At 39.4% G+C, this 14,972-nt stretch overlaps 1 protein-coding gene across 5 annotated transcripts in view; it reads left to right on the top strand.

Annotated features, from left to right (window-relative positions):
- MATN2 (matrilin 2) overlaps positions 1–14,972 on the top strand; it is a 161,428-nt gene that overhangs the window by 109,601 nt on the left and 36,855 nt on the right. For all 5 annotated transcript variants that reach the window (XM_082364257.1, XM_082364256.1, XM_082364258.1 and 2 more), the window contains exon 7: positions 13,590–13,712. In XM_082364257.1, the coding sequence (XP_082220383.1) occupies positions 13,590–13,712 (123 nt within the window). The remainder of the gene's footprint in view (positions 1–13,589; positions 13,713–14,972) is intronic.

The raw sequence follows: 14,972 nt of genomic DNA, 5'->3' as shown, positions 1-14,972 counted from the left end.
GCTGCCGCCCTGGGACGAGGCCCGGAGGGACACATGTATCTTCTCCAGTCTCCTTCCTGCCTCTGTAGCACTCCTGCCCTGGCTGGGGTCGCCTGACCTCACCCTCCAGCCCCTGTTCCCAGAGCCTCACCATCAACATGTCACCTGTCCAGAATCTCACGGGATGTGGAGAGTGACAAGCCCCAGGACAGTACAAACAAGGAGACCCTAGAAGTCGATAGTGCTGTGCAGGGGACCTGGGAGAGGAGTTCCGGCTGAAAGTCCGGGGAGGGACTGGTCCAGCTGTGAGGTCTCACCAGCTAGGCACGGAGCCTGGCGGTTCAGCTGTCTCTGGGCCCTGTTGGGGTCAAGACCCAGAAGTGGGCCCCCCCAATGTGTGGGCAGAGAAGAGTACTGGGCAATCAGCCTCCGGGAGATGAGTCCCCTAGAAGGGTCCCCTTCCTGCTATGCTTGGGGACAGGGCAGGGAGCCAGACCTGGGGAGGGGGCTGGCAAGAGAATAGAAACCCACCCCGGGAGGACTTGGAAGGCTGTGAGAGTAGGGAATAAGGCAGTTCAGTTGTAAGAACCAAGGCACTTGGGAATGCTCCAGATCTCTGACAAAAACAGGACCACAAACTGAGAAATAGGGACCAGTTAAGAGGACAGAAACACAGGATGGAGGTGAAAGCTCAGAATCAAGGCAGGGATCCTGTTTTTAATTAATGAGATATCACATCAGCTTCCAGCCAAGCCAGAGCCTGGCTGCTGCTGTGATGTTGAGAGATTTAAAACAATTTTTTCCCATTCCTCATCAACTTGCAGAAAATGAAATAAAAGAAACTCAGTTCCTTAAATTTGAGTCTCTATTTTTTTTTTTTTATAAATTTATTTATTTATGGCTTCCTTGGGTCTTCGCTGCTGCGTGCGGGCTTTCTTTAGTTGCCGTGAGAGGGGCTACTCTTCGTTGCGGTGCACGGGCTTCTCATTGCGGTGGCTTCTCTTGTTGAGGAGCACAGGCTCTAGGCACGAGGGCTCAGTAGTTGTGGCTCACGGGCTCTAGAGCACAGGCTCAGTAGTTGTGGCACACGGGCTTAGCTGCTCCATGGCATGTGGGATCTTCCCGGACCAGGGCTCGAACCCGTGTCCCCTGCATTGGCAGGCAGATTCTTAACCACTGCACCACCAGGGAAGCCCCTGAGTCTCTATTTTTAACCAAAAGTATATTTGAAAGCTAATCCAATTAGTAAGTGTGCAATTATTGTCTAAAAAATATAGACTTGTCAATGTAATATACCAAGCACGATTAATTTATGATTAAGCCAAAATGTACATAATAGAGCTTTATGTTCCTGAACAAATCATATAATTAAAATATGTAAGTAGTGTTCAGTTCTTTACTCTAAAGCATCCCATACAAATCCATCTGAATATTTTCTAGAGGGGAGAAGGGTAGAAATATGCAGGTGCCATCAATTTGTAAAATATTGGCAAGACTTTTTTTTTTTTTACTGTGGTAAACTATACATAATATAAAATTTTCCATTGTAACCATTTTTAAGTGTGCAGTTCAGTGGCATTAAGTACACCCATGCTGTTGTACAACCATCACCACCATCCAGCTGCAGAACTTTTTCATCTCCCTAAACTGAAACTCTGTACCCATTAAATAATAATTCCCGCCTCCCCTTTCTTCCCCACCACCCCTGGCAACCACCATTCTACTTTCTGTCTCTATGAATTTGGCTACTCTAGGTACCTCGTGCAAGTGGAATCATACAATATTTGTCCTTCTGTGATTGGCTTATTTCACTTAGCATAATGTCCTCAAGGTTCATGCATGATGTAGCATGTGTCACAATTTCCTTCCTCTTTAAGGCTGAATAATATTCCATGTATGTATACACCGCATTTTATTTATTCATCCTCTTGTGTTGCTTCCACCTCTTGGTTATTATGAACAATGCTGCTATGAGCATGGGTGTACATGTATCTGTTCAAGTCCCTGCTTTCAGCTCTTGGGCATATACTTAGAAGTGGAATTGCTGAATCTTATGGGGACAAGATTTTTAGAGGTCCATAGACACCATTACTCCTGAGCTGGCACGAGAACATTCTCAGATGCTCAAGGTCTTTTCAGGAGATAGATAGGGATTTGTGTCTTTGGTATCAAGAAGACTGTGGGTTCCATGTCTAATGCTTAATCATCTAACACCTGTAATGTTGAGTAAAGGCAGTTGTCAACATCGTATTTTACATCTTGCTGTTTATTACTTACTGGCTTTGAGATCGTTATACTCATTATTTTTCAGCCTCCATTGATAACTTGGTTGACATTTCTATCCTTATTTTTCAAATAGGAGTGCTTTCACAAAGTACCAAATGAATATTTATACTTGCATTAAAAATGAAACACAGACATAGGAAATAATTTTTTACTGCATCAGCGATAGACGAACTAGAATGTGTCAGTCTTTGGGTTTCCTGGCCAGCTTGTTGTTAACCTGCTGAGCCCCAGTATCTTCTTACAGCCTGCAATATGCCACTTGCTTTCGTAAGACCTGTGTGCATGAATCAAAGACTCTCAGTTGGTAAAAATAGAGTTGCCATATGATCCAGCAATCCCACTCCTGGGCATATATCCAAACAAAACTATAATTTAAAAAGTTACCCCTATGTTCATAGCAGCACTATTCACAATAGGCAAGACACGGAAACAACCTAAATGTCCATTGACAGATGAATGGATAAAGAAGATGTGGTACATTTATACAATGGAGTATTACTTAGCCATAAAAAAGAATGAAATAATGTCATTTGCAGTTGCACGGAAGGACCTAGAGATTATCATACTAAGTGAAGTAAGTCAGAAAGAGAAAGACAAATACCATACGGTATCACTTATATGTGGAATCTAAAATATGACACAAATGAACTTATCTGCGAAATGGAAACAGACTCACAGACATAGAGAACAGACTTGTGGTTGCCAAGGGGGAGGGAGGGTTGGGGAAGGGTGGATTGAGAGTTTGGGATTAGCAGATGCAAACTATTATATATAGAATGGATAAACAACAAGGACCTGCTGTATAGCACAGGGAACTATATTCAATATCCTGTGATAAACGATAATGGAAAAGAAAATAAATGTGTTTTCTTTAAAAAAAGACTCTCAGTTGAAAGAGACCTCCAAGTTCAACCTACTTCTAGCCCAACCACCCATCCTACAATATCCTCACTGTGTCGTCATCCAGCCTCCACTTGAACACCCCTACTGACAGGACACTCACTACACCCCCTGCAGTGCGTTTCACTTTGTACAGCTCTGACTCTTAGAAAGTGATTCCTTACACTGAGCTGATCACTACTTCCTTGCACTTTGAGACCAACAGGACACATTAAGCTTCTCACATTTTCTTGTTCACTAAGAATGAGTCATATCAGAATAATTTTATTTCATTCAGTAGACTAGCCAGGCATGGAAAATGTGGGAGCAACTCTCTAGATTCTAACAGACATTCCATCAATTTGCTAAAGAGATCCCCATGCCCCATAGACCGGATGGAGAAATGTGTGCTGGATGAAAGAATCATTGGTTGAGTTCATAACTGGCCGAATGTTTGAGCTGAGATCCTCCTGGAGGGAAGTGTTTAAACAGCCTGGCCAGAAGCATCAAGGAGGGTTCACGAGCTGTCTTCTTTTCTTAGTGACTCCTTGTTGGTTCTTAGTGGGCAGTGTTTACACATCTAAACTTTCACAAAACACTCCATTAAGAGTAATACTAGTAACCATTTATTTATTCAACAAATACCTGTTGATCGCCTACTATGTGCCAGATACTTTTGTAGATACTGGGAATGCAGTGGTAAATAAAACAGACCAAGAACCTCTTGTACTTACGGAGCGTACATTCTATTGGAGCAGGGTAACAAAGGATTACAAGTCTCAACAAGAAAGTGACATTTGGTCAAAAACTTGAAGCAGATGAGGGAAGGAGGAAACTTTTGAAGTAGAGGAAACAGCACTGGTGCAAAGGCCCTGAGGCAGAAACTGTGATGCCTGGCAGTGTTGAGGGACAGCAAGAAAGTCCATATGACTAGATTAGAGTGAGAGATGGTGAGGCAGGTGTTGTTGTGGTCCACAGTTCATACAGCTTGCCCTCTCCACAGTCATACATTCGCTTCCTATCATCTCCCCAAATTCCAGTGATCCCTGGGAGCTCATGGTCACTCCCCTATGCTGAGCTCCCAAACAGGCTTTGTTTGTTTGCCTATATCTTGTGTGTCAGGTATAGACATCAGAAGCTATACATATTGTTCCTAGCAATGTTCCCTGATTATTTTCTTCTCCAAATTACTGGGCACCTCCCACACCGTTCTTTTTTCTATTTTATTTCTGCCATTTTCCATGGCAACTAGTCTCACAATTATGTATGTGTATATTTATTTTTAACACCTTTTCTAATTACAAAAGTAATGTAGACTTATTGTAGAAAACTGGATAGTATAGAAATAAAATTGTATAAAATGAAATGATCTGTAATCTTATCACCCAGCAATAACCATTGTTAATATTGATTTGCTACATTTCTCTTGGTCTTTCTTTTTTCTTTTTTTTTTTTGAATTTTATTTATTTATTTATGGCTGTGTTGGGTCTTTGTTTCTGTGCGAGGGCTTTCTCTAGTTGTGGCAAGCGGGGGCCACTCTTCATCGCGGTGCGCGGGCCTCTCATTATCGCGGCCTCTCTTGTTGCGGAGCACAGGCTCCAGACGCGCAGGCTCAGTACTGTGGCTCACGGGCCCAGCTGCTCCGCGGCGTGTGGGTTCTTCCCAGACCAGGGCTCGAACCCGTGTTCCCTGCATTGGCAGAAAGATTCTCAAGCACTGCGCCACCAGGGAAGCCCTGGTCTTTCTTTTTAATGCATATGTGTATATTTTTATAGAGTTGAGATCATGGAGTATAACATTAAATCATGAGCATTTTCACCTGTCATTTAAACTTTATCAAAAACATTTTAATGTCTGCGTAATATCCTATCATATATATGTATCACAGTTTGTTCAGCACTTTTTTTGGCTGTTCAAATTGTATTGTGATAAATGTTCTTGCATATAAATCTTTGCATTTCTGATCATTTTCTTAGGAACAAAACATGAAAGGAAATTTATTGAGTCAAAGGCTATTGACATTTTTAAGGCTTTTGATGTATATTACAAAATTATTTTCCAAAAACCTTGTACCATTTTTTTATACTATACCATAAAATTACCTGATTTTTTTAAATAAATAAATTTATTTATTTATTTATTTTTGGCTGCGTTAGGTCTTCGTTTCTGTGCGAGGGCTTTCTCCAGTTGTGGCAAGTGGGGGCCACTCTTCATCGCGGTGCGCGGGTCTCTCACTATCGCGGCCTCTCTTGTTGCGGAGCACAGGCTCCAGACGTGCAGGCTCAGCAATTGTGGCTCATGGGCCCAGTCGCTCCACGGCATGTGGGATCTTCCCAGACCAGGGCTCGAACCCGTGTCCCCTGCATTGGCAGGCAGATTCTCAACCACTGCGCCACCAGGGAAGCCCCCCCCCATTTTTTAAAATCATCTTCAGTTTCCTTTATCAATGTTTTATAGTTCTCAGCATATAAATCTTTCACCTCCTTGGTCAGGTTTATTCTAAGTATTTTTTCTTTTTTGATGTAATTTTAAAAGGGATTGTTTCAAAAAAAAAAGGATTGTTTCTTTCTTTTTTTTAATATTTATTTATTTATTTGGTTGCACCAGGTCTTAGTTGCAGCAGGCAGGCTCCTTAGTTGCGGCTCACGGGCTCCTTAGTTGCGGCTTGCCGGCTCCTTAGTTGCAGCATATGGGCTCTTCAGTTGCAGCTCGCCAGCTCCTTAGTTGTGGCATGCATGTTGGATCTAGTTCCCTGACCAGAGATCGAACCCGGGCCCCCTGCATTGGGAGCATGGAGTCTTATCCACTGCACCACCAGGGAAGTCCCCAAGGGATTGTTTCTTTACTTTCCCTTTCTGATATGTCATTGTTAGTGTAAAGAAATGCAACCGATTTCTGTATGTTAATCTTGTACCCTACTACCTTGCTGAATTTGTTTATCAGTTTTAGTAGCTTTTGTGTGGAGTTTTTAGGGTTTTCTGTATATAGTATCATGTCATCTGCATATAATGAGAATTTTACCTTTTCCCTTCCAATTTGGATACCTTTTATTTCTTTTTCTTATATGATTGCTGTGGCTAGGACTTCCAGTACTATGTTAAATAGAAGTGATGAGAATGGGCATCCTTATCATGTTTCAGATTTTAGCTGGAAGGCTTTCAGCTTTTCACCGTTGAGTATTATGTTGACTGTGGGTTAGTCATAAATAGCTTTTATTATGTTGAGATATGTTCCCTGTATACCCACTTTGGTAAGAGCTTTTATCATGAATGGATGTTGAATTTTATCAAATGCTTTTTCTGCATCTGTTGAGATATCATGTGGTTTTTGTCTTTTCTTTTGTTGATGTGGTGTGTCACACTGATTGATTTGCGTATGTTGAAACATCCTTGTGATCCTGAGATGAAGCCAACTTGGTCATGGTGTATGATCTTTTTTATGTGTTGTTGGATTCACAAACTCCTAAAATTAACTCAAGGAGAAATAGGTAATCTGAATAGGCCTCTATCTATTAAAAGAAATTGAATTTGTACTTGTAAACCTTCCCACAAAGAAAATTCCAGGGCTAGTTGGCTTAACTGGTAAATTCTACCAAATTCTACCATTTGAGGAAGAACAAATACCAATTTTACACAAATTCTTCCAGAAAACAGTAGAGGAAGGAGCACTTTTCAACTTATTCTATAAGGCCAGCATTATCCTAATACCAAATCCAGAAAAAGACATTACAAGAAAAGAAAACCAGGGACTTCCCTGGTGATCCAGTGTTTAAGACTCCGTGCTTCCATTGCAGGGGGCACCGGTTTGATCCCTGGTCAGGGAACTAAGATCCAGCATGCAGCATGGTGCAGCCAAAAAAAAAGAGAAAACCACACAAATATCCCTCATGAAATACATGCAAAAGATCTTTAATTATTTTTAGCAATAAAATTCCACAATATATAAAAAGGATAATACCTCATGAACAAGTGGGATTTATCCCAGGAATTCAAGGATGATTTAACATTCAAATGAAATTTAAAACATTAACATACTAAAAAGCAGAAACTATATGATCCAAGTCAATAGATACAGAAAGAGCACTGGACAAGACCTGACATTCATTTACTATTAAAAAAAAAAAAGTCTCTCAGCAGACTAGGAATGAAGAGAACTGCCTCAATCTGATAAAGTGCATCAGTGAAAAAACTATCAGCTAACATCACACTTAATGATGAAAGACTGAATGCTTTCCTTATAAGATGAGGAACAAAACAGGATACCCACTCTCACCACTTCTATTTAGCATGGACTGTCAGGTTCTGGCCATTGTAATAATGAAGAAAAAAAGAAAGTAAGAAATGAAACCTAGATTGGAAAGGAAGAGTTAAAAGCATCTTTATTATGGTCATTGTTAAGTATAGCACTCTCCTGTGTTCTGTGAGTGCTTCTAATAAATTACTGAAAGGAGTGAGTTGTGGGAGACCCCAAAATTGTAGGTGGCTATGCAGAAGTGAAGGTGGCCTGGGGACCCCACTGCAGGCTGGTATCTGAAGTAAGGGCAGTCTTACTGGGGACCTTACACTTTACCTTGTGAGACTGGATGTTAACTCTGGGTAGTTAGTGTCAGAATTGAATTAAATTACAGGGCTCCAAATTGGTGTTGGAGAATTGTCTGCAGAACAAATTGAAGCAAATGAGCCTAACTGTATATGAGGTTGTTAGCATAATCACCCAGAGAATTATTTTAAGTGACAGGCAGGGAATATGTTGACTTTACATTCCAAGTGGCGGATAGCCGAAAAACAAAAGAGCTTTAACTGTTTCCAGTAGTATTAGCATTAATAATAGAATTGTTTTCTTATTTTGAAATTATACATATACACATATAAATATATGATACAATAAATATATATAATGTTAATGTCACTTTGTACCTATACTTTCAGCATAAGAGAAAACAAATACAAATGTAAAATCAAAATGATTAAGTAAAACATTTCAGGGCTGGTTTCTCTGTTCATAACCAATTCTGGTGCTTAGGAACAGGGACCTATGCTGATGCCCAAGGGCAAAAAGCCCCACTTCCTTTAAGAAAGGGAGCAGGCCTGACCCTGATACCCAGTAAGGGGCAACCCTAGACTTTTTGTTGGCCTTGTGCTGGGTTTGTTTATAAAAGATGTTTTTTTGTTTAACCAAATATTAAAAATGGAAAACTCTATACAAAAAATATGATTAAGTAAAACAAACAAACAAACAAACAAAACCCGTCTTTATTAACAGGCAACATCTCCAACAGAATTTACAGAAAAGTTCTAGAACTATTAAGTGAGTTTACCAAGGATGCAGGGTACAAGGTCAATATACAAAAATCAATTATTTTTTATATACTTTCTTTTTTCTTTTAAACTGAGTCTCTTTTACTCTGTATGTCCTCCTTCCCTCTTTTTTTCTTTGCCATTCATTTGTTTTTTTGTTTTTTGTTTTGTTTTGGCTGCTTTGGGTCTTCTTTGCTGTGCAGAGGCTTTCTCTAGTTGCGGCGAGCGGGGGCTACTCCGTTGCAGTGCGTGGACTTCTCATTGCAGTGGCTTCTCCTGTTGGGGAGCATGGGTTCTAGGTGCGCAACCTTCAGTAGTTGCAGCACGCAGGCTCAGTAGTTGCAATGCGTGGGCTCTAGGCACGCGGACTTCAGTAGTTGTGGCATGCAGGCTCAGTAGTTGTGGCGCACAGGCTTAGTTGCTCCGCGGCATGTGGGATCTTCCCGGACCAGGGATTGAACCCGTGTCCCCTGCATTAGCAGGTGGATTCTTTTTTTTTTTAACATCTTTATTGGAGTATAATTGCTTTACATTGTTGTGTTAGTTTCTGCTGTATAACACTGCCAGGCAGATTCTTAACCACTGCACCATGAAGGAAGTCCGTTTTTATATACTTTCAATGGAAAATCACAAATTTAAATTTTAAAATGCTATTTGTAATAGCATCAAAAATATGTACCACCTAGGGATAAATTTGGCAAAAGATGTGAAAACCTTTACAATGAAAGCTACAAAACATTGCTAAGGGAAATTAAAGAAGACTTAACTAAATAGATATATTCATGGATCAGAAGACTTAATACTGTTAAGATGTCTGTCCTTTCCAAATTAATCTATATAAATCACAGTATTATCTATCATAATCTTAGCATGCTTTTTTTGTAGAAATTGGCAAGCTGATTCTAAAACATACGTAGAAATGAAAAGAACTAAAATAGCCCTTTTTGAAAAAGATACACAAAGTTGAAGGACTTAAACCACCTGATTTTTAATACCAATTATAAAGCAACAGTAATCAAGACAGTGTGGTACTGGTGTAAAGATGAAGTATAGATCAATGGAACAGAACAGAGTCCAGAAATAGACCCACACATATATGGTGAAAGTATTTTCAACAAAGGTACTAAGGCAATTCATGGGGGAAAGGATAATGTCTTCAACAAATGGTGCTGAACAATTGGATTGCCATGTGCAAAAAAAAAAAAAGGAACTTGACCCTTACCTCACACTACATACAAAAATTAACTTGAAATGGGTTTTAAACTTAAATGTAAGATTGAAAACTATAAAAATTATAGAAGGAAACATAGGAAAAGATCTTAGTGACCCTGCGTTTGGCAAAGATGCCTTAAAGAGCACACAAAAAGCACAAACTATAAAAATAAAAAATGAATAAATTGAATGTCATCAAAATTAAAACTTTTGTTCTTCAAAAGGCACTATTACTAAAATGAAAAGGCAAGCCACAGACTGGGAAAAAATATTTGCAAAATGGATATCCAACAAAGGATTTGTATTTAGAACATTTAAAGAACTCTTCAAACTTAGTGAGGAGACAAACAGCCTAATAAAAATGGGCAAAAGATTTGACCAGACACTCCATTAAAGAAAATATAGAGATGGAAAATAAGCATATGAAAATATACCCAACAGCATTAGTCATGAGGGAAATGCAAAATAAAACCACAATGAAATAACCACTATGTACTTACCAGAAGGGCTAAAATTACCAAGTGTTGGTAAGGATGTGGAGCAACTGGAACTCTCATAAACTGCTGGTGGGAATGTTTAAGAAATTAATACATCTACCATACAACCCAGCCATTCTACTCCTAAATGTTTACTCAAAATGAAAGCATATGTCTATGGGACTTCCCTTGTGGTCCAGTGGATAAGACTCCATGCTCCCAGTGCAGGGGTCCCGGGTTCGATCCCTGGTCAGGGAACTAGATCCCACATGCTGCAAGTAAGAGTTCGCATGCCACAACTAAAGATCCTTCATGCCTCTACTAAAAGATCCCTCATGCTGCAACTAAAGATCCTACATGCCCCAATGAAGATCCTGCATGCCGCAACTAAGACCAGATGCAGCCAAATAAATAAATAAATAAATATTAAAAAAAAAAAAAGAAAGAAAGCATATGTCTACACCAAGACTTGTTCATGAATGTTCATAGCTGCTTTATTTGTGATAGCCCCAAACCGGAAACAACTCAAATCCTGCCAGCAGGTGAATAGACAAATAAATTGTGGTATGTCCATATAATGAAATACTACTCTACAGTAAAAAAGAACAAACTGTTGACATACACATGAACATGGATGAATCTAAAAATAATTATGAGGAATGAAAGAAGCCAGACCAAAAAGAACACAACTGTATGATTCCATTTATGTGAAATTCTAGAAAATGCAAACTAATTTATCTTGACAGGAGATTAACGATTATTTGGGGTCAGAGGGAGTAGGAAAGAATGAATTAGAAAGTGTCTTGAGGAAACATCTGAGGGAAATGCGTAAGTTATCTCGGTTGTGGTGATAGTTTCATGGGCATGTATGTATGTCAAAACATCAAATGTCCATCTTAAATATGTGCAGTTTGGTTTTTGTCAATTGTACATCAATAAAACTAAAAATGAGCAGGGGAGACTGTTTTATTTTAAAATGTTTATGTCATAAAACACAAAGAGAGGCTGTGGAAGTGTTTCTAGACTGTTGCTACTGGATAGAACACTCTGTGATAGTGAAAATGCTCTATATCTGCCACATACAACATAGGAGTCAGGAGCTACTGTGGCTACTGAGCACTTAAGGTGTGGCCAGTGCAACTGAGGAACTACATTTTTAATTTTATTTACTTTTAATCTATTTTAATTTTTAAAAAAATTTTATTGAAGTATAGTCGATTTACAATGTTGTACTTAATTTCTGCTGTACAGCAAAGTGATTCAGTTATACATATATATCAACACGTTCTTTTTCATATTCTTTTCCATTGTGGTTTATCACAGGATATTGAATATAGTTCCCTGTGCTATGAAGTAGGACATTGTTGCTTTCCATCCTATATATACTAGCTTGCATCTGCTAATCCCAAACTCCCAATCCTTCCCTCCCCACCTCCTCTCCCCCTTGGCAACCACAAGTCTGTTCTCTATGTCTGTGAGTCTGTTTCTGTTTCATAGATATGTTCATTTGTGTCATATTTTAGATTCCACATATAAGTGACATCATATGGTATTTGTCTTTCTCTTTCTGACTTACTTCACTTAGTATGATAATCTCTAGGTTCATGCATGTTGCTGCAAATTCCATTATTTCATTCTTTTTTATGGCTGAATAACATTTCATACTGTGTGTGTACATATATATACACACACACACACATCACACCTTCTTTATCCATTCATCTGTTGATGGACATTTAGGTTGTTTCCATTCCATTTTAATTTAAATGGCCACGTTAGACAGCATGGTTCCAGATTAAAGGAAGCTAAGCATACATGAATATTAAGTATAATCTCTGACCCTCTATTGGGTTCTGTACTGGAGGATGAAAAATGCTACAAAGAACATTATTAGATCAATTTAGAAGACTAGAATATGGATGGTAGATTAAATAAAAGTCTTGTATAAATGTAAATTTATGAAGTTATGGCTACACTGTGGTTATATAAGAGAATATCCCTCCTCTTAGGAAGCACACACTGTGTTTAAGGAAAAAGGATGGTGATATATGTAACTTACCCTCAAATAATTCAGAGAGATAAGCAAATGATAAACCAAATGGGATAAAATGTTAACAATAGATAAATCTGGGTAGAGCGTATATAGGTGTTTCTTGTACCTATCTACTTGTATTTTTATGTTTGCAACTTTTGTAAGTTTAAAATCATTTCCAAATAAAAAGTCTTTTTAAATACCTTTATATGTGATTGTGGTATTGCAGTTATATTTTTTAAAGAGTTCCAGTCCTTTAAGGATACATTATGAAATATTTATGGACAAAATGATATAACATCTGGGGTTTGCTTTCAAGTAATATGGCATCTTAGCATGGGGGATGGGAGTATACAGGAAACAAGGTCAGCTGTAGATTGATTCTCTTGAAGCCGAGTGATATGCACGTGGATTTATTATACTACTCAGTTCATTTGTTTATATATGTTTAAAATTTTCCATGACTTTAAATTCGGAAGAATTGGCATTTTCTCAATGTTTTTTCTTTTGAGAATATTGTACGCCTTTCTCTTACTCGTTTCGTTTCCTTTGGTACAGGCTGGGAAAACTCATTTATACCAAATGCTTCATTAGGAAAATGATAGATGTAGGTCATATATTCCTTAAAAGAATAAAAATCCTCATTAAAACAAAAAGACACCTTCTAAGACCCCATCAGTGGCCACTTATTTCAAGCCATTTTAGACAATGTACCCAAGTTCCACTACAGCAAAGTACTTGGTGCAGACCTGTCAGTAGAACAGTCCTAATCCATATCTAAAAAATACTTATACAAGTAAAATTTCACTATTAAAAATTCCATGTGACCTTTGTTTCTGAATATTTTGGTTTAAATTAATGTGGACCTAGAGATCACATTCCCTGACTGTGAAGCCTTGAGATGATTTAAGTGTAGATGAGGCCAGTGACGTTAACAGGGGAGGTGTTTTGCCCTCAAAATATGCCTTTCACTCCCAGGCCTTCTTTTTCCCAGGATATCATTTTTATCCTATTTGGCTCAGTGTTTCACTCAGTTAAGTGGTTTAAAGTTTGACTTTGGGAAGATTTCATTATTTTAATTGCGTAAGTTCAGTAAAATATTCAGCTAAGCTCTCTCTTCCCAGCCTGTGGCACAACAACCGACACCCAGTCACACACTTTCATTTTAGTGGCTCTGACATGAACCAAGACAAAGTAAGCATCTTCACAAAGCATAAACATTTTGTAACATGTCAAGAAAGTTCTCTTCCTGGGAGGCTGTATCCCTAAACATGGAAATACCTTCACTGAGAGATCCCTCTGTGGCATGAGTGTTTGCGGTCACGGGAATGTATTCGTTTAGGAAAAGTTAAGACTGCAAAATCCTTTGACTTTTCTATGCTAGATTTCTAGTTTTGTTCATCATTCTGAGTTTTCTTTCTTTTCAGAGATAGACTACTGTGCCTCACCTAACCATGGATGCCAGCACGAGTGTGTTAACACAGATGATTCCTATTCCTGCCGCTGCTTAAAAGGCTTTACCCTGAATCCAGATCAGAAAACCTGCAGAAGTAAGTTGCACTGGGCCTTGAAGAAGGGCTTGTTCCTCAGATGGCCCTGTTGGTTTTCCTTTCCCTTGCAAGTCTCAACCAGGTGCACTTGTACTCAGCATTTGTGTTTGCTAACAGTATTCTGCCTTTTATTTTACCTTTTGTCTCACCTGATCCTGTGATGGGGATAATTTTTCGAGACCGCATAGACTGGGTCTGCCCATCAGATTCATTTAGTGAAATCGAGGCCCAAGCTGAAGCTCCCACCTATTTGAAATGAGGGCACATCCTCCCTTCTTTTACCGCCCCCCCCCGCCCCCCAACCTGCAACAAGTATTTGGGACTTTGAGAAAGAAAAGGCTGGGTCCAGAGTTGGAGGGAAAAGGAGCTGGTTTCTTCCAGTCCTACAAGATGAGACACTTGATGGTTGCTAAGAAAGGGGAAGTTGCAGCTCTTTCCTCTTTGTTATGAAGGAAGGAAAAATAGAAGACTCTGGGGCATCCCTGCAGCATTCAAGAGGCACATGGTGTCAGCAGGATGATATTAAGGATGTGCTGAGTGACTCAAATACTGTCGTCTAGCACCTCAGAGGGCTTGACCGGGGATCTAGAGCACGGACCCCCAGTGGGATCTCTTTAAGAGATCTGTCCCTGAGAGGCTGCTAGAATGCAAGGTCTACAAGGACAGAGGTTCTTCTCTTCTTCTCGCTCGTGAATCCTCATCACCTCAGTGTTTGGCGCATGCTGGTGTGACACAATATTTAGTGAATGAATGAATGAGCAAATGGATCTCTGAGATTTACCATCCTGGAGAAATGGCAACTATCGTCTGAATTACTCTATCTTGTTAGAAAGATGGCCCTTTGAAGGCATGCAAGTGTTTTCTCAAAAAGCATTCCCGAAGTTAGTCCACACATACGCACACTAAATTGTACACGTTCTCCCAACAGTGTCATTCACAGAACTCTCTGGAACTCCCATTAAGGGACATACTCTCTTATGTGTCCCTTCATCCACTTCTTCCTGGTGATAAGTACAGCAGCGTTCTGCATCACAGGACCGGGTTTTCAAAAGTTTTACCATATATCTTTTTTGAAAAGCTTTGTGGTTTATAGAATTGAGTCCACAAGCTACAGTCTGCTTACAGCACATGTTAACTCACACGCTCACCCTAATACGTGTTAAACCTTGTACGGTGGCAGAGGGTGGGGCCCTTTGAAACGGAGCCTCTCTTATAAAAAATGATTCCCACCACCTTGCCTGATGCAAACCCTGGAAACAT

Source organism: Balaenoptera borealis (assembly GCF_965194805.1).
Source record: "Balaenoptera borealis genome assembly, chromosome: 17".
Lineage (NCBI taxonomy): Eukaryota > Metazoa > Chordata > Mammalia > Artiodactyla > Balaenopteridae > Balaenoptera > Balaenoptera borealis.
The sequence above is the reverse complement of the archived record's forward strand: the minus strand, read 5'-3'. Positions and strand labels throughout refer to the sequence as shown.